The sequence below is a fragment of the Mustela lutreola genome, chromosome 3 (assembly GCF_030435805.1).
Source record: "Mustela lutreola isolate mMusLut2 chromosome 3, mMusLut2.pri, whole genome shotgun sequence".
NCBI lineage: Eukaryota > Metazoa > Chordata > Mammalia > Carnivora > Mustelidae > Mustela > Mustela lutreola.
This window is the reverse complement of record NC_081292.1, coordinates 35,674,331-35,694,468: the sequence shown is the minus strand read 5'-3', so window position 1 is coordinate 35,694,468 and position 20,138 is coordinate 35,674,331. Positions and strand designations below refer to the sequence as shown.

The window sequence follows — 20,138 nt, the reverse complement described above, 5'->3', positions numbered from 1 at the left end:
AGCACCTGTGAGATTTAATAAGGGTTGGCAGGCTCAGCTGTCCAGAATTTTGAAGTATTTTGACCATCCTTTCTAGAGAACTCTTAAAAATGCCACCTATCTCTTGGAATAGTGCTGAGAAAAGAAGTCATGAAATAAGTCTCTTTAAGGCCCTTCTCCACTCTGAGCTACCCTAAGGGGTTAGCTCCACACTATGGAATGTTCTCCAAATGGCCATTTTTTTGTAAGCCCAGGGACGTCTGGGATCATGCATGACACATTAGCACCGGGTATGGCAAGGTCCAGGACCTATCTAAGTCACCGTCAGCATTTAAGTGTAGAGAATGTTTGACATGAATATACTATCGGTTATACCCTTGGCCTGCACATCTTTTCACTATGGAACAACCTTTCTATTTTAGGTGGATTTAGCTGATTTACTACTGCCTCAGAAAATACAGGTCTGAGTGTTCTTTGTTTCTTCAGCCACCTCAAAACAAATGTCAACAGAGCACTGAGCCAAGAGAGGCATGTGTGAAGCATCTCCATTTCTTCCAAAGACAGTTCTCGTGATCTCTCTGCCTTGACTTAGGGGAACACTCAGAATTCCTCCTCAACCAGTGGGCCCCCTCCATTCCTGGACTAGGCTGTGAGGGGATCCAGCTGCGTTGGGTATTAGGACAATGCCCTGAAAATAGGAGTCTCGGTCTTGGAAATTTGCTGGAAATTGCCAGGTTGGCCTCCAAAAGGTGCGGGAGTGCAGGCTCCCAATCAGGTTGGCCGCAGCTAGCCACCTCACCATCGGTGCCAGGAACGACAGGGGTGTTGTTCACGTTCAGTACTCATGAGTATCCATTGCCGGACCACAGGGACAGACTGAAGCAAGGCCAGATCCCCTACAGGCCAACTTAATTCCTACAGGAGGTCTGGTCAGCCCACGAGTCACCTAATGTAGCTGATCTTCAGAGCCTTTTTCCTGGAATGATGGAATTCTGTGCTGCAGGTGAGGCGAAGACAACAGCCAAAAAAAAAAACAAAACAAAACAAAAAAAAACAAACAAAAAAACCCCCAAACAACCCTCATCTGAATGTGTTTTGAGGCTGTGGAGTCTGCATCATGTCATCTTTTCTCTCGATGCTTCTCCAGACCGAGAGGGTGAGACGGGAGAAGAGGATGTTCATTTGTCACTGAAGAGGAAGTTGCCTCCCATTGCACCCAATGTTCAGACCAGAGTTTGCAGCTGCAGTAGTGAGGAAGGAGGGGAGGTGAGAAGAAAGTGAATGCCGACAAGTATGTGAGTGGAGAGAAGGAAGCCCAGGCGCAGAAAGAAGAGGAAGAAGAGAGGAATGAAGCCCAAGGATGCTTTGGGACAGGGCTTTGGGCTCAGCACCACCTCTGGGTTCCCCTCCCAAACCCTGGCTCCCATGTTTCTAGGGCAGAAGCCAAACCTGAGCAGGGGTGAGGGGTGTGTAGGCACCTGGACCCTCACTCAGGCAGATTCCCCCTGGGGCAGCAGTTTAAGCAGGAAACCCAAGTGTCCCAGACACCCACACGATATAGTCAATGTGCTTGAATGCCAAGTTGTTGGTAGTTAGTTAAATTCTGGGGAATCAAAAGTTATATGTGGAGTTTTAACTGCACAGGGGGTCTGCACCCCAAACCCTCTCATTGTTCAAAGTTTATCTGTATCTTATTAAATCCATTTGTGCAAGGGGTCCCCTGGGACAATAGAAGAGATGTAACAGCACCCTTAGCACCCCTCCCCCACCCTAAGCAAGGGTATGAACACTCAGCCACTCTGTATCGTCGTCCTTCAAGTCATAAGCCACTTTATTCCAGTCCCTTGAACATCACAGACTGGCTTGATTTCAGACAGAACAGACTCCGTTTCCAGAGGTCCCGCACCACAGAAATGACAATGAACAGCCCAGCAGAGGAATGACCTAAACCTTTCGTCATTCAGCCTTCTGGGTGCTGCAGAGTCCCTTGGCCAAATTTAAGTGCATTGGATTAGACATGCAAAGCCCTTCCTGGGAAGGAATAGAAGGAAAAAAATAACCATCGAGAAAATACAGACAGGGTCAGCGGCCGGCCAGGACAAGACTATTTGTGTATGTCCCAGGCATGTCGGCATTCATTAGCCATGGGTCTGGCTCTGTCTTCTCTCCTCAACAGCTGGAACCCCTCTTCCTTGCTCCTCAATCCAGCTCTCAGTTCTAGGGAACTGGGTGAGTCTGGCTCAACAAAATGTCCTGACCGAGGGTAGAGCTTAGGCAGGCTTCTAAGGGGGAACTGGTGGGAGGCAATAGGATGTACTGCTGACCATGGCCAGCATGTTTGCTGGGCTCCTCACTCACTGTGCCCTCCACCTCTTAGTTTAATTCCCTGGTTTTCAAACCCAGATCTTACCACTCGGCCCATGGAGGAATTTGGCAAGTCTCAGGACAGACCTGTTGTGAGGAACGGACACTCAGAGGAAGAGGAAGACAATTTTACCATGTTTAGGTCTCCAAATTTCATCCTGGCAAGTTGGTTCATTTTGGTCAACCATGGAAATTCAGATTTTTGCTACTACTCAAAAGGGACTCAAGTAATAAAGAAGAGTCTGGAGTTGGAATGGGCTCAGCGTCATCTTCCTCATAGTTATGTTTGTCTTTCTGGGGGTCGTGGTCTACAGGGTGTAGCTTGGCTGCAGATAAACCCACTAGGGATCTCTCTGCCTCCTCCCTGGGCAGGTCCTCCCCATCTGGGTCCTTGAGTGCTTGGACTTCCCCAGGCCTACTACTCGTGAAACTATGACTGACTGACTTGAGATCAGCAATTTGTACTCCAATTAGTGTATGTGAGGTCACCAGCCAAAGAGTGACTCAAATTTGCACTGTCCCTTCTGGAAACAGAATTTGGCATTCAGAGAACATGGTGATGGGAAATACTTTTGGATTCCCCACCATGGGCCCTGGAAAGCACAGATACTCTGGGCCATGCCTTCTTCATGAAGAGTCAGCTCACTGCTCAACCTTGAACCCTATGAAGGGCCCCGGGGCATGGAAAGGTCAACACTGCAGATACAGCTCCTTACTCATCATGTGGGTTAAACCATTGGGAAGTCCCAAGAATTTGTGTTTTTGTTGTTGTTGTTGTTGGTTCGACAGCATATTGATCTACTCAGAAAAACACCAGACTTCCAGTCTACTCCCATTGAGCTGCTGGGCTGAGTGGGCTAACGGTGACTTCACATCTCTTGTAAAGACGAACCTTCTGATGCCCAATGGACATGTCCTACTTAACTGTGCCCTACTTCTATCCTGTAGACACTACCACTCTGGAAATGCACTCAAAATTAAGGTTGGGCCCTAGTCATGGTGACTTTGAACTTCTCTGGAATATATAAAATATACCTGTTGATTGGTGCATTTGTGCAAAGACAGATATGACTTTAAAACAAGACACAGACATTCATTATAGTTGGCTTACTTCACATTAAGCTACTAAAAACAGTCTTCTGTAATAAGATTGTATTAGTGCTCACTAAACATGCATTTCATTTAAACAAGGCAAAACACTTAATTTGGTCTGCAATACCCAATATTTTATATACAGCAGTCTTTTTTTTTTTTTTTTTAAATCACAATAGGCAACAAGATGGGTCTGGTTTTGTTAGGTAAGTTACCATTTGTGTTTAATTTTCAAAGAAACTCATCTTAGCTCAACTAGTGTAAACCATGTGAAGAAACAGCTGAGCCATCTTTTTTCCTCTTCTCTATGAATTTACCTTGAAATGTTCACAGCTTAGACACTACAGCCTGCTGGGGAAGAGGGTGGAGTGGAGGCCTCCAGGCCCCTTTCAGAGCCCAGCCCCAGGGGGTCCCCTGTCCTAGGGAACCTGGAAGCCACCACCCGGAGGGCACGAGTGGCTCCAGACCCAGGTGGGGAGTTTTGTTTTTCAAACAAGCTCTTGGGAGCTGGCCATAGAATCCCGGGACTGGATTGCCTGGCCCCCTCTGGCCTCCCCAAGTCTTCGGTCTGAGAACAGAAACATTGGAATCAGAAGAAAAATAACAATAGGAATGATGAGACATCATAGAACGACGAACTGCACACAGTCCGTGCACGATGGCACGTCCATGCTCTCCACAAGCACGTTGGGGCTCTGGGCATTCCCACAACAGAGGAAGTTGAAGGCGGCACGGAGGAAGGTGCGTCTGACCGCACGGGGGACAGCATCACCATCAATATTGTTTGGCAAAAAAGAAAAAAAAAAGTTTTGTTAAAAAGAAAGGTGGAAAGGGAACAAACACAAGCAGCAGCTCTACAATCCGTGGGGTGCGGAGCTCAGAACTGGCCGGCGCTGCTGGGGTCGCACTGCAGAAGGCGCACTATGGACGGGTCGCTCTTGGCCCCACGGATGAACTCCTCCAGGGACAGTTTTCCTAGAAAGCAAGAGGACAGGTGAGCCGGGGGCTGGTGGCAGCTACACGGATGTAGGGTCCCACCACATCTAGGTGGCAGCAACCGCTCACCTTTTCCCTTCCCTCCTGCTCTCCCACCCCACCACCGTGAGCGCCTCGGCCCAGCCAGCACCTAGGACAGCGGCCCCCAGGACAGCGTGCTGCTTCTGGGAGGCCCTGCTCACAGGGGTCAGATGGCCACATAGGACAGGTTCCCAGGAGAGGGCAGGCGGTTCTCACTCGGTGTTTGTGCAACAGATAGCTGAACTTTGCCTTTTTAAGAGAGCAGGCTGCACTCCTAAGGCACCACTTCCGTCATGGGGTTTCCCCAGAGCCTTCTGGCCTCTTTGCGGTAGCCTTAGCTTTGCAGCAAGAGTCCCTCTCCCTCCATGGGAGCAGAGGAGCCCACACAGAATCTGGGGGGAGGGCTCCTTCTTTTGGACAACATGTGAGGAGGCTGCCCCTCCATCCAAAGTAAGAAAGTAACGAGGCTGAGGGGAGCCCTCAGGTCAATCCGAGCAGGCTGGAGGACACAGACTTGGGGTCCCACTTTTATCTGTGGGTCCCCTTCCTTGCTGAGTAAGCTGGGATATGTATGGGTCTACCTTCTGGAAGGTCCCTCTGTCATATAGTTGGGGCAGGCAAAGCTTCTTCCCCTTTCCTGGTGCTTCCAGAAGGTCCCATTCTCAGGGGAAGCTGCTGGGGCAGCTCTAGATAGGAGCTTCCAGAGGGGACTTGCTCCCTTGACCCCAGTTAACACTGAACTTCAAATAAATAATTTGGGGGGTTCATTTAAGTGTGTCGCAAATATTGCATCGGGAATACTTCTCTAAAGAACATTTGTTCTTCATCAAAAATTCAAATTGATTGGGCCTCCTATATTCCATCTGCATCCCAACATCTAAGGTCCACTATTCTTGAGTTCAGCCTCCCTTTTCACTTCAGATTGTTTGGAATCTCCTCCTTGGTTTTGAACTGTAGGGGGCACCCTCCGGGCAGAAAGTGCTGGCCACTTCAATCCCCTCCTCCCCTGGCCGACACTGGCTGGGGAAGACCACGTGGCTCCGGGAAACCCAACATCTCGGGGCATGCGCAGAAGAGCCCAAGCGCAAGCCCTGGGCAGGCTGGGGTGAAAGCCGCCAGGGTCTGAGAGGAGTCATACCCAGTCCCTCTCTGCTTTCCACTGAGCTGACCTGCCCGGCTCCAGCCTGCTGTGGTCTCGGCCTGTCCCCACCTTGGTCCCTCTCTGTCTTGCACCTCCAGGGAGCATGTGAGATGAGCCCTTTCACAAAGACCTGTGAGCCAGGTCCTTGCGGCTATCTTGTCCCTTAGTGGCATCTGCCTGCCTGAGTGGCCCCAGCCCCGCCCACAGTCCCCACTCTGAGAGAAGCCAAGCCCCCACAGCCTCCTACCATCTCTGTTGGTGTCCATCTGGCGGAAGATCTTTTCTGTCCTTTTCTCTGGGGTTGACTCATCTTCAGGCATTTTCATTACAGAGGAAACCATCTTATAGATCGCCTAGGGACAGAAATGATGTGATAGTAAGACAAGAAGTAAGCATAGTAAGATAGTAAGATAAGAGCTTTATCATTAAACCTCCCAGAGAGAGGGGCGAAGGGAATGGCCCCGATGAGCCCAGGGAGCCAGTCCTGTTCCTGTTGATGTGCTGTAGAAAACCAGAGTGTGGTGACCAGCAAGGGTGGCCTGGCCAGTGGGGCTGGCTCCAGCCGTGAGAAGCCAGCAGGAAGGCTGTGTCGCCCCCTGTGTCTCAGACCCTCACGTGCATACAAATCCTCTGGAGATCTTGTGAAAATGCAAAATCTGATTGAGCAGGGCTGGGGGTGGGGGGTGGTCATGGGGCCTGGGATCCTGCATTTCTAATAAGCTTCTGTGTGGAGCTGCTGTTGCTCCTGAGAACCCCACTTCTAGCAGCAAGGCTGAGGGAGACATTCCTCAGGCCAGAAAGATAGGCCGGCATCTCTACACAAGTCTTACAAGGATAATAAGTGCCTGATGGTCTGCAATTGTCTGCCCACGCCTTCTCCCAGGTAGACATTACCAATCCATCCCGATGCTCTCCCCCACCCCAACCCGCCTGGCCCCTAAATGCAGCAGTAGCCTCACACTGCTTCCCAGCATGTTCCCAGGCATCCCCAAGATGAAGCCGTGTGCCACCCAAGCTCTGCACTAAATGATTATGCAACTCGAGGCTTGAGATAAATCGGGTACATCTGAACTCTGATGAGCAAAAACAGGGTTCTACTGAGTTTTGTAAGTAGTACTGAAACGGTCTCCCCCAATGCCACGGACCCCCCCACACTACTCAGTAAAGGCCCTGGAGGCCTGTTGTCAAATGTAGTTTGGTAAACGAATGTGTCCTGGGAGACTTGGAAACAAAGGGACATGGGGACTTGGATCAAAAAGGCCTTTCGACGTTCCTCCCTGCCTATTGTATCTCATTCATACAGTAATGTCGTTCTTGTGGGTGGTGGTTCTCTTCCTGGATTCTCTACCTAAATCTTTTTAGGCAGTTGTGGGAGAGGTGTTCCTGAATCTCCTGGGTTTCAAGAGCTGTTCCTGAATCTGCTGGGTTTCAACTGCTTTTTAACTCAAAATAATCTTCCTGCCGAAGTGCCCATCATGGGGCAGCCTGCCCTTGGCCCCCACAATTGTTTGGTCTGTCAAAAGCTATGGGTACTCCCCTTAGAAACCAGGCACACACTGTGGCAGACAGCTCCAGGGGCTTGTGGATTTGAGGGCCCCCCCCGAAGACCCCAGGTGAAGAAAATCCCTGATCTCAGTTTCCCCCTGTCCCATAGCTCATGCATTCACCCCTTCCCTTGGTCACTCCCCACCTATTTATTGACCAGCTATTACATGCCAGGCCTATCTGTCCCAGCCTGGCCCTCATGGGGTCACTGTCAAGGCAAATGTAACAGGGGACCCTTCTTTGCCAGGAGGATTAGGGCAGGCTTCCATGAGGAGTGAGGCCAGCAAGGAGATGAAGGAAGTGGAGAGATCCCAGAGGAAAACGACAGAGGGAAAGACCTGCGTGGACCCCCAAGTAGGAGGAATGGTAAAAAGGTGGAGAGCATGAGCACGAGGGAGCCTGCTACAAGATGTGGACCCACAGCAGGTCAGGACGGACCCATGGGGCCCCCCCAGGGAGCACGGGAAGGGATCTGTCATTCTCCAATAAGCCACAAAAAGATAGAAGTGATATGAATTTGGATTTACCTATTTGCATATACTCTCCAAACCTCCCTCTTACTTACAAGCAGTGGTATTCAGAGAATCAAAAAATTGTCATTCATCAGTTTTACTCATCAGTTATTTATTGAGTGTCTACTGTGTGCTAGGTGGCAGACAGTCAATTGTCAAAATGACCAACACAGTGTTTCTTAGTCTGTATCTCCCCAATCCTCTGCCAGAGTGCTTGGGCGACACTGTATTGGTGACCAAAAGCACCCCATTTTGTATGACCCCCATTTAGATGGGTACAGTGATTCCAGTGTGTCTTCATAACTCTTGGGGAAGCCTTCATCTACGCCACCTCTGGCTCCCGTGGTGGTGAGGAACTCTAAGCCTCTAAAAGTTGGGTCTCATGAAATCCTCCTTCTTGGAATTCTGATGGCAAGTCAACTGTGGACTAACCCAGAGATTAATTCTCCTGGTTGAACAAATGAATGAAAGACCATGCAAACAGATGACTTTGTGTGAGAAAATAAGGCCCCTGCATTCAACCCAAGGTCTTCAAGAGATTTAGCCTTTAGCGCTCAGGCCAAAGAAGTGGGGTTGGGACAGAGAAATAAAGATGGGTTAATATAAAAATCAAAGAAAGTCAGGATGCCTTTACATGAGTATATTTGCAAACAGGACTTCTGGAATGGGGCAAAGGCACAATGTTTAAGTGTATCGCAGGGCTTAGGAGGAAGTGAGGGCTCGCATTCCAGACGTCTCTTTTGTAACTCTAGATTAGATTTTTTCTGTTTAATGCGCATCAACAGACAGAGATTAGTGAATTATTCACAAAACCAGGTCTATGATGTGTGTGGCACCAGAGCAGTGAGTGAAGAGCTGAGGTGACAAATCCCAATGGTCCCAAGATGAGTAAGTAGATGGCAGCCTGGAAAAAACCACATTCGGCAAATTGTCCCTTTGTCCTCTTCCCATGGCATCAACAACCCAGAGCCGAATGCACTAGAACTTCAGAATCTAAGGCTCCCCAGCACGGGGAGAGAGAAGACACAAGGCCAGGCAGCCATCTGAAACAAATCATGTCTTTTATTAGCCCCAGTCCCCCCCCCCTTCCCCAAATTTAATGGGATTAAACCATGAAGAGGCCAGGCGACTTCCCTACTTATTTTTAGCAATGTCAATGAGAGCCCTGGCAGGGACATCCTGTTTTTAATTAAACTTGAATCTGGGTAAACACAGAGCTAGAGGACACCCAAGAGCCCAGCTCTGGCTCTGCCCCTACGTAGGCTTGGGATGGCGCCGGCCCTGTGACCGGGGCTCTCTCTAGCTTCCTCATAGCCTATGTTTTTCTTTCTTTTTCCCTCTGAATGAACCACCTCTTGGGATGCTGGAAAAGGAGTCACGTCTGCACTGATAAAAGTTGTAGAATGATTGCAGGGCAGGCACAGTTCCAAGAGTTAAAGCACAACCTTCTCTCTGAAGGAAACCAGACCACCTGTTTTCACCAGAAGATGGAGGGTCCCATGACAACCAACCAAAGGCACAAGAGGTTAGGCAGTACAAGGTTGCATTTAGATTCTAGATAAAGAAGAACACCCCGCATAGAAGGATATTGCCCACCAGGAAGTGAGGGTGGAGAGAGGCCATGAGGATCTTTCTCGGAAACACTTTTGAAATAGGATCGATGTCCGTGTTTCTGGAATGGTGTAAGTAGTTTCTTGTTTAGTGCTTAGAAGAGTACATGCAGTCAGGAACTTTCCTAACGTTCTCCCCAAGGAGCTGTAGGTACTTTTCCTGGGAGGGGAGGAGATGACACAGGCCCTGCCCCCTTTCAACCAAAGCAGCTCCATTCTTCCATTAGGTTTCATGGGAGACTTTGCCAGAAAAAGAGCAAACTCATCATTGCCCTCCCAAAACTTGTCCACCCTGTGGTCAAGTCAGACATCTTTGGTGCCTCTCTGTCATCTATCCTCACATCTGGCAGTCAGCAGACCCATTCAATCAGCCTCCTTCATATTTTCTGAAATCGGTCATTCCTCCTGCCATGGTCTTCTGTCAAGTCTGTGGCGGTACTCATCATTTTTCGATAAGGACAGTTAATGTTCTTTTTCAATCTTACCCAAAGCAGCTTCAGAGAGCCCCCTCCAAAGGGCCCTTTTATTACTGTCCTAACAGATGTTCCAGAGCTGTTATATTATAGGCCTTCACGTGTTGGGGGTGAGGGGGTAGGTAGGGATGAGTTTGTTTGTGGAATGCTGACTTTGTGAAATAGCAGAGCAACAGCTCAGTGAAGATGTCACAAAGAGTAGGACATAACAGGGGCGCATGGCTGGCTCGGTCGGTGGGGTGTGCAGCCTTGATCTCTGGGTTGTGAGTTCCAGCCCCCCGTGGGGTGTAGAGATTACTTAAAAATAAAGTCTTAAAAAAAAAAGTTGGACCTAATGGAGCTGGAGATCTGGAAGTCATCAGCTGTTTCCTCCTTAACGTGGGGTTACCAAGGTTGTTGTAAAGATTCAGTGAGAGGAGGCACGTGCCGCAGGTGAAACACTGTCCTGCCAAACGTCGTGTTCATCCAGAAGCTAGCGGAGGTGAAAGAACTGAGGTGACCTTCTTTGGAAAAAGGGTTTTCGCAGCTGTAATAAGGTTAAAATAAGATCAGGCTGGATTAGGACAGGCCCCAACCAATCCAGTGACTGGAGTTCATGTAAGAAGAAAGAAATCTGGACTCAGACTCACAGGGAGAGGGTCACAGTTGATGGAGGCAGAGGCTGGAGTGACGCGGCTGTGAGCCAGGCACACTGAGGGTTGTGTCACCACTGACGCTAGGAGAGAGGCATGTAACAGATGACCTCCCCTGCCGACCCCCAGGAGTCTCCAGAAGGAACCGACCTTGTCCACACCTTGATTTTGGACATTTGGCCTCCAGAACTGAGACAATACATTTCTGCTGTGTGCCAAGCTGCCCAGTCGATGATAATTTGGGACGGCAGACCTAGGAGTCGGACACAGCGTGGAAAGCCCTTGGCACGGGGCTAGCCCTTGGTGAGCACTGAGGAGAGGAGACTTCTGCAGGAAACACGGGCTGTAGTTGGAACTCTGCTTGGAAGTGTCCGTGTTCGGGCAGCAGAAGAAAGACGAGGAGGCCATGAAGGCTATGGGAAGGCCACGAATGCCACAGGGAGGGACCTGCTGGAGAGGGGCACCTCACTCACATCACCAGATAGCACACTCCATGCTAAGAGTTAAACCCTTGTCATAAGATTAATCCCCTAATAAGAGGGTAAACCAAACACAGTGGCGCGCACGAAGATTAGCTCTTCCAGAAAGTCAGTGGTCTAAGCAATGACTTTACAGCTGCCTCCAGGAGAGAAATCTTAAGTTGCATTCTGGGGTCACATCTGTGGTCCATGTTCAAAAATGGGAATTAGGCAAGGGTGTGGAGCTGAATTCCCAGGGGCCATATCAAAACGGATTAGAAGCTCTTGTCCCATCACCCACTCCCCACCCCCACCCCCGGAATCAAAAGAACCCAGTCTTTAAAGCTTCCAAGGAACATATTAAATTTTATAGAGTATCTATGGCGTCAATTTAGAAAGATGATCTGGAGAGAAAATGCAAGTGCCACTCAGGAAGTGGCTCTGAAAGAAGGTAAAGAAGTTTCTCTGGTCCTCACTTTGGTCCTCAGCGGCACAGACACTCACAAGTGGGCTGGTGATCTTGCCACCAGCTGGGACTAACCCGTGCCTTTGTTTGGTGCTCCTGGAGGGCAGACATTTGCCTGGCCCCCACCGTCCCCTCCTTCCTCTTCATCCAGCTGCTCTGTAGGTATGTGAGCCTTTCATCACATGAGGGAATGAGAAAAAAATTTCTAATACTGCTAAAAAGAAACAGAAATGAAATCTTCCGTGATGAGCTGCCAAGATGCGCCTAATCTCCTTCCCTCAGGTTGCACTCATTCCAAAATCCATGAAAAGGTAGATTAAAGGTGTCCTGACACCCGCCCAGCCTTCATTTAAAATGCCAATTAGCCCATGTCACAACGAGGAGGGAGAGTCTGATTCCAAGACAGTAATGATCTGAACACCAGTATTTTCGAAGCAATCATTAACATCCAAGTAATAAATATGCTAATTACAAAATTTCCAACCTAGTTTTCAAAGTAAGTTTCCTGAGGACTGTTCTGGGTAACATGATGCCAGCCTGGGTATATCCTCTCAGAAAGTCTCTAACTTGAACTTGAGAACCAGTCCAGCTTTGGGGCATTCCTGGTGCCAACCACATTCTCTTCTGGAAAGCTGGTCATTCTTTCGTCAGAGTCCTGTGAGCATCGGAGTAGCCCGGAAGGTTTAGTTATTCCCAGATGGGCTGGTGTTTGGTGGGAAAGGTAAGAGATGAAGAAGGTCAGGAACTCCTAAAGTCATCTATTCCAGAATATCTGTGAGTTCCATCAGTTGAGGGTTTCGTGGGGTTACCTCCTTCCTCTTTGTTAATATACATTTTATGACTAGGCGAATTCAACTTAAAAGTTTTTTTAAAAAAGACTTACTTATTTATTTATTTGACAAAGAATGAGACCGTGAGAGAGGGAACACAAGCAAGGCGAGTGAGAGAGGGAGAAGCCGGCTTCCCGCTGAGCAGGGAGCCCGACACGGGGTCCCGGGCTCTGGCACCATGACCCAAGCCAAAGGCAGACAGACACCTAATGACTGAGCCACCCAGGCGCCCCTTAACTTAAACTTAATTGAAGATTCTATTACCTCGTCCTTTGGGAAACCATCTCCCTTTATTTAGCAGGAAAACATCCTGTCCTAGCTCTGGGAATTGCAATAGAATAATGGTAGCCAACATTTACCGAGCTCCCTCACAACCCAGGGAGTGGCCAAGCACTCAAGGGCAAATCAGCAACGTCCCTTCCCCACTCCCTCGGCCCCTTCCTTAGACCCTGTGCTGGGACGGGTGTTCGGTGCAGGCCTGTCTCCAGCTGGGCTGACAGGTGGCTACATGAGGCAGAAGGCTTCTCCCAGATCTTGGGACCCCCATCTGGAGGAGAGGACCTGCTGTAACAGGAGGAAAAGGTCAGAGCTGTTATCTGTCTGGCTTCTGACTCCTGAGAGGCAGTTTTGATGCAGTAATAAAATACTGGGCCTAAGCCGTGTTCCTAAATTTGTCACTTGAAAAAAAACAAACACGTGAACGTGAAAATGTTCATTTAAGGCTCTAAAAATAAATCTGCATATGGTTTTGTTTGTTCATCCAGATGTTGATAGAGCACAAAATGATTTTTTAAAAAAAGGAACATAACTGCATTTTGGCATATGTGGTAGACTGAATAACAATCCCCCCAAAGATATGCAGGTTGTTACCCCCAGAACCTGTGAATATGTCACCTTACATGCTAAAAGCGTGATGGGAATTAAGTTAAAGACTTGCGATCACAAGGTTCTCCTGACAGGCGTCTCCCAATGTAATGGCAAGGGTCCTTCTGAGTGGTAGAGAGAAGCAAAGGGAGATGCCCGGAGAAATGCTGGTGTGAGAAGGACTCAATCCATTTAAACTTGCTGACTCTGGACATGCAGGAAGGGGGCCACAAGCCAAGGAATGCTTCCAGAAACCAGGAATGGCAAGGAAACACATTTTACCCTAAAACCTCCAGAAGGAATGCAACCTATGGACACCTTGATTTTTCGTCCAGTAAAACTGAGTTCAGATCTCTGACCTGGAGAACTGTTAAAATCATAACTTTGCGTTGTTTTAAGCAACTATGTTTACGGTAATCTGTTAGAGCAACAAAAGGAAACTCCCTGGGTGTTATGTCAGTATTGGAGTCTACAACAGACTAAAGCTCGCCCCATAAAAAATATTCTGTGGTTGCCAATGCTAAACTCCGAAAAGCAACCTCAGGGAAGAAAAACTGGAAAATTTACAGAATCCCACACTTCATTCTTGTCGAGCCTAATTATAAACTCATTTGGACCCCAATCCACACCTTGACCAGTCTTTAGGGTCTGTCAGTGAACACCATGAATTCGCCTTTTATTAAACTGCTTGAATTTATGAGTCTTGGAAGAACAGAAATTCACCCAAGAATTCACACTTCGGTGCCTGCCATCGAGTTGCCGGTTTTACTCACTTTAACAAATGGAAGCGTCCTTTGTGAATGATTCTGGGGCCCACATCTTGCCCCCGTCTCATCACCCCCTAACACAGATGTACCTAACACAAAGCAGAAACCCAAGGGACAGTGACTGGTCTGAAGTAGGCGCAGATCTGCAGAGGTCCTTGCTGGAGGGCGGGAACCAGCTGCAACCAGCAGCCCCTCCGCACCCCACCCCCCAAGAACCCGCACACTGGTACACGGCTTCCTGGGACAGGCCCAACGTCCGGAGTGCTGGCCTTCGCTTTCTAGGTGGGGAGAGAAAAGAGGAAACGAAAAGAACGGAAAGTCTGATAGTGTCCTCCACATTCCAGTTCACCCTGTCACCGCAACCCAGGGCTCAGCGCAAGAATAAGGCAGAATCCGGAACTGTCCGTTTGCAAAGGAGCAGAACAGAATAACCTAGTCCTTCGTAGGAAAATGGCTCTAAATTTAATTGAATTTCTTTGGCAATTTGGAAAGCGCCTCGGGGTGCTGCAATGTTTCCTCCCCACGGTTATGAATATTAATCATTGGAGGGCGGAGTCCCCATGGTCATGAATATTAATCATCGGAGACAGGGCTGCAGGAAACAATCAAGGAGACTTGAGGTTTCCATTTGCAGGCTCCTCAAAAACCCTGAGTACATAAGCATTTATTAAGGACTCCGAGTCCTTCCTGTGATGACCTGGAAACTTCCCCTGGGCCTGTGAGCGGATTGAGCTACTTATGGTTCGGGGGTGTAGGGAAGAAAATGTCTTGTGAAGCTGAATGACCCTTCGTTTCTATGGTCCCTTTCTACATTCCATGCTGAACACAGGGCAGGGGCTCAGCGAGTGCTTACTAGAACTTTCTGGGTGTCCTCTGCCAAGTCCCCACCCACCCTTGCAAACCAAATTCCACAGCCTGGGGAGGGTGTCTGTGTTGCTGCCCACACTCTATATTCCCGGGGCCAGCTACCTAGTTGGTGCTGGGAACTGTACGTGTGAGCCCATGCTTGAATGGTCTGATGTTCAGAAGCCCAAAGATTCTGGAGGGTTCTCCCTGACTGAGGGTCAACATCTTCATCAGTACCGTCCACCAAACCCCTGCCTGGCCAGGGGCAGCCAGGAGAACTGCGCAAAAATGTTCGACAGGAGAGAACACAGTGGCTAACGAATTCTTTTTTCCCTTAGATCCCAATCAGGAAGTCATTCTCTTCAAAAGGAGAACATAGTCACCCCCTTTCTCTGCAGCGGGGCAGAGGACACGGGGGCAGAGTGCAGCACTCCCCCACCCCCAAAAGGAGAGACAAAATAAAGCTAATTAAAACGAATCACCTTTGAAATTTAAATGTTTGTTTAATTAGCAAAGATGAAGAAAAACCGGAAAAGTGCAATGCCACGGCAACTCCTTCATTCACTCAGGCAGCGTGTTTGGGAAAATAGCTTGGCAGAGAGCATCTAGCATCAGAAATCAGTGCTCCTTCCCTTTGGCCCAGTAACTATACTTTTGGGAACCCATCCTAAGGGGATAATGCTAAATATAGAAAAAGCAGCACGCACAAGAATGATCTGTTATTTTATACTTAGAAATTAGTGTATATATTAATAAAACCTGGAAACAAGCTATATATCCAACAACAGAGGAAGAGAAAGTAAGTTGTACTGTATGACTATTATGCAGCTATTAAAATATCATTTTATTAAAGTTTTTATGACATGAGCAATACTTGTATTATTATGTTGAGTGAAAAATGGCAAGAAACAAAATTTCATATACTTTATGAAATCATTTAAATGATGGAAATAAGACCAGAAAATATTATTTTCTAATACTAGAAAATTAATAGCAGTGATTCTCTTTGTATGTGGAGTGGGAATATGGAGAATTCTCTTTTGCTTTTGTATTTTTCTGCACTGCCCATATTTTTACCACTGACATTATATTATTTTATACATTTATCCTTGGGGGAGGTAAGAAATTCTTTACTCTTTTTTTTTTTTTTTTTTTAAGATTTTATTTATTTGGTGCAGAGAGAGAGAGAGTGAGAGCGAGCGCCCAAGCAGGGGGAGCAGAGGGAGAGGGAGAAGCAGGGTCCCCACAGAGCAGGGAGCCTGACAAGGGGCTCCATTCTAGGACCCTGGGATCATGACCAGAACTGAAGGCAGATCTCTTAACCCACTGAGCCACGCCGGCACCCCTGAAATCCTTTATTCTTGTTTAAGATCTTGGCTCTGACAGATTAATTTAACATACCGCATTCAGATAGTCCCGGCTCCAGGGGAAGGAAGAGCCACATAAAGAACTAGCTGGCAGGGGCGCCTGGGTGGCTCAGTGGGTTAAGGGGCTGCCTTCGGCTCAGGTCATGATCTCAGGGTCCTGGGATCGAGTCCCACATCAGACTCTCTGCTCAGCAGGGAGCCTGCTTCCCTCTCTCTCTCTCTCTCTGCCAGCCTCTCTACCTACCTGTGATCTCTCTCTGTCAAATAAATAAATAAAATCTTTAAAAAAAAAAAAAGAAAAAGAACTAGCTGGCAGATCTGGGAACTGGACTCCTGCTCCGCCCCCAGCTCCGTGTGCTCCTGTCCCTCTCGCTGCCCTTTGGGGTGAGGCCCCAGGAGCAGACCCCAGGCCTCAGCTACAAGGGCTCGATGACAAGGCAGTCATGTGGGTCTCTTTCGGCTCTGACATTAGGCTTCTGCAACAGGCTCTCCCTGGTTCTTTCCTTGAAAGCAAATGCTCCCCTGACTCCACCCCCAATCTCACCAGCAGAGGACTGCTCTTCCTGTCCTGTGTCCCACCCCCTCCCTCCCTTCCAGCAGCCCCACCTGTCCTCCCAGGGGCTGTAGATCTATCTCAGAACCTCAACACTCTGGAAGGAGTGCTGACTTCTGAGATGAGCCCTCCAGGAAGCCAAATGCCCACTCTCTTGGACTGCTGTCTGCTTCCAGATGCTTCCCTCTTGTGCCCGTTCTCCTGCCAAGATGGTGAGTGATGGCCAGCCCACCCACCTACTCCTTTTTATTGCCTGCAGCTGAAGCTGTCCTGATCATCCCCTGAGCTGTGTCTTAGTCCCCCTAAGTTCCTCCCTGAGTCCCACTCACTGCCGATCAAGCTGGTGGTGGCACGACCACTTACGGCTCCTTATGTCTCTTCCCTACCTTCCCTTGGGGTCTGACAAGGAAAATGTGGCCAACACCAGGGCCCCTTCTCCTGGCCTGTTCAGGGTATTTACTCTCGGTGAGTGATCTGGGGCAATAAAATGGAGTGCTTACTTGATTCTACAATGTTTGCATTTCTGACGAGACAGAACCCAGCCCTGTCCCTGCCTTTATTCAAGGGTCTAAGAGAGTTGTCAATTAATGATGGTGGGGATGATGAGCTTTTCTGCTTTTCTGTATGCCTGGCACTGGGCTAAGCGTTGAACAGGGACAGTCACACCTAATCTTAAACTAACCCCAAAACATGGGTGGCAGTTCCCTTTCACAGATGGGGACACTGACGCTCACTTAGGTGAATTAAGTTGGTCAGAGTCATAGAGGTAGTGACTGAAAGGGGCAGGGTTTGAACCCCAGATCAGAGACTGATCATTAGACACCGCCCCAGGGGATATAACCCCAAAGTCTCCAGGTCTGGGCAGGTCCCGGGTGCATGGAGGGGCCATAGTGAGCAGAATTTGCTGAGGAATGTATGTTCATCTGTGGTGGTGGTGGGGGAAGTCACCACAAAGCAATCAGGTGACTAAGGCCAAGCAAGAATGGGGACCCAGTGTTGCCAGATCTGCGTTTCCAAGAGATGCCAAAAACTCTGCATGTTTATGTGTACTCTTCTGTTTGCAACTATGGGTTCAGCATTTTCAAAAACTGCGCAGGCCGAATCAAGGCTGCACCCTGCCCCATGCTGGATAGAGCCCCTGCCAGTTCTTACCTGGGACTCATGCCCTTGGCTTTGTAAGAGGTGAGGGCTACGTACCTGCACGATCTCTAGCATTTCCGCCTTGCTGATGTAGCCATTCCCATCCAGGTCATACATGCTGAAGGCCCATTTCAGCTTCTGCTCCAGCTTCCCCCTCGATGTCACGCTCAAGGCTATGATGAATTCTCTAAAGTCTATCGTCCCATCGCCATTGGCATCAAAGGTGCGGAAGACGTGCTCTGCAAATTTGGAAGCATCCCCGTAAGGGAAAAAGTTCCCATAAATTTTCTTAAACTCTTCCATTGACAAGTGTCCACTGGGGCAGTCTCTCAAGAAGCCTTTATACCACTCCTGGATCTCGTGCTCTGTGAAGTCTGTGCTTTCCAGCAAATCCTGCATGACCTCCGGGCGCAGTTTGCTGTTCTGTTTCCCCATCCTGGCAGCGAGGATTCAGCTGCAGAGACAGAAGAAGACACCTCATTTTTAGACCTGTTCTTTGGAGGCACACTTTAGAATTTGTACCTGTTCCTCTGGGGAAAAGAAATGGACTCTTTGAGTCCATAACATGGTCTGGTTGTCCAATTCAGCCAAACAGAATGACAGAAAGACAGGCAGTCCGAAGATGTCAAGTGGAAATACCACGGACCAGAAAACGGATGCCTTCTCTGTACTGAACCAGGAGGAAACAGGGATTCATCATGAAAGAAAGAGGGAGAACAGGAGGGATGGGGAGAGTCAGAGCCAGGGCCAGAGAAATGCGCTACTTAGTTCTGCCTCATCTATTTGCAAGAGGTCTAGCCCGACATGAAGACGACTGAGGCTGTAACTCGCAATCCCAGTATGAGCAGGGAGAATGTGAGGAGGAGAACTGGAAGAGAGAGAGAGAGACAGAAGAGGTCATTTATGATTTATTGCTAGAAAATACGTCCAAGGAAAGTGCTGCTTGGGGACCTTCTGAATATTAAGAAACAGGTATGAGTAAGGACAATACAAACCCATTTAATACCATTAAACGCTACCAAGCTAGATGGGTTCTTTAAATTCACAAGGTCAATTCACTGTCAGTGTTGGGTTCAGATGGTAAAGATGAGGCTTTATAAATGGTTTACATGCGTGCTTACAAAGAGGCCAAACTTTCCTTTTTAAATACAATCAACTTTATATTGTATTATAACAGTGGTACACACTCATCAAAACAAAGTAAGACAGCACAGCAATGCATAAAGAAAAAAGTTAGCAACACTTCAAATCTTCACACTTATACATAACCTTGCGGTCATTTTGGTGTGTGTCCTTCCAGATTTTTTAAAGGCATGCTTATGTAAAATGCTATTAACATGTCTTAGTATATTTACACTTCAAAAAAACAAGAATATATATACTTTTGTTACCTATTTTTAAACTTAACATAATGTGGGGAACAAAGGCAACTTTTGTTAGATGGAAAAAAAAAAAAAAAAACCCTAGAATTATCATCATCCTATTCACAGAGCCATCACCATTAAGTAAGTGAACACCAGGCACCGGGAGTGTGTTGCGTGCCGTGGATTCAAAGAAGAGTGAGATGTGGCCCCTCCGTCTTCGGAGGCCCCCAGCTGTAAGTTCAGAAATGGTGGTGGCAGTTAGGGGACAGACAGTACAACAGATATGCAACTCCGTGTTACCAGGGTAATGGATGTGGCATGATGTGAATACACAGATAGGGCACCCAAGCCAAAAGGCAGCATAGGTGCTATCAGGAAAGCCTTCCTGGAGGAGGTGGTATCTGAGCTTTGTTCCTATTTCCAAAGTCTTATGATTTAAACACCGTCAAGAAAAGCCCCTTCTCATACAAGGGGGCTCTACACTTACACTTTTCATTTTTCCGATATTGGAAAAAATCCTGAAAATAAAGCTTGGGAAATTATAGGCTATTTGAAAGACCACACAGTCCCATTTTAATTGTGATTCCCAATTTTCTTTGAGGTTTTCTCTTGTGGTGTTTATTTAATGTCTGTCTCGGTCTCTCTGCAGGGTCAGCCCCTTGAGACACAGTCTCTACTGGGACTACTTTTCCCTCTCCGGCTCCTACAAATAACATTTGGCGAGTCAATGAAAAAAGCAATGACCGATGGACAGCTGAATCATCACAACATGGAAATCTGTAATAATCTTCCCAGAAAAGAAGTCTTTCCCCTACAGTGATGAGGCCCTGGACGTGCCATAGGATTTATTTATTTTATAACTAGAAGTTTGTATCTTTGACCTCCCTTTACCTGTGCCCCGCCCCCGCTCCGCCCCGCCAGTTCGGGAATCTCTTCTATTGAATTGCCTGCAGCCCTGTCTTCTGCCCCCAATAAAAATAAATTCGTAGAGGGCAGTGTTTGCATCTCACACCGCTCCAATTTCTTGCTTATATCCAGAGTTCAAGAAATGCCAAGCAATCTTAGTAAATGGCAAGGTGACTGATTTTGTTTTCTGAGTTTCGCCCTGGAGGCAGAGC

General features: G+C 48.1%; 1 protein-coding gene across 3 annotated transcripts in view; it reads right to left on the bottom strand.

Annotated features, from left to right (window-relative positions):
• Window positions 1-1,785: 1,785 nt before the first annotated feature.
• Window positions 1,786-20,138, bottom strand: part of NCALD (neurocalcin delta) — a 398,244-nt gene continuing 379,891 nt past the window's right edge. For all 3 annotated transcript variants that reach the window (XM_059165892.1, XM_059165893.1, XM_059165894.1), the window contains 3 exons: window positions 17,714-18,110; window positions 5,841-5,946; window positions 1,786-4,410 (listed from right to left, as the gene is read on the bottom strand). In XM_059165892.1, the coding sequence (XP_059021875.1) occupies window positions 4,313-4,410; window positions 5,841-5,946; window positions 17,714-18,091 (582 nt within the window). In that variant the 5' untranslated portion in view covers window positions 18,092-18,110 and the 3' untranslated portion in view covers window positions 1,786-4,312. The remainder of the gene's footprint in view (window positions 4,411-5,840; window positions 5,947-17,713; window positions 18,111-20,138) is intronic.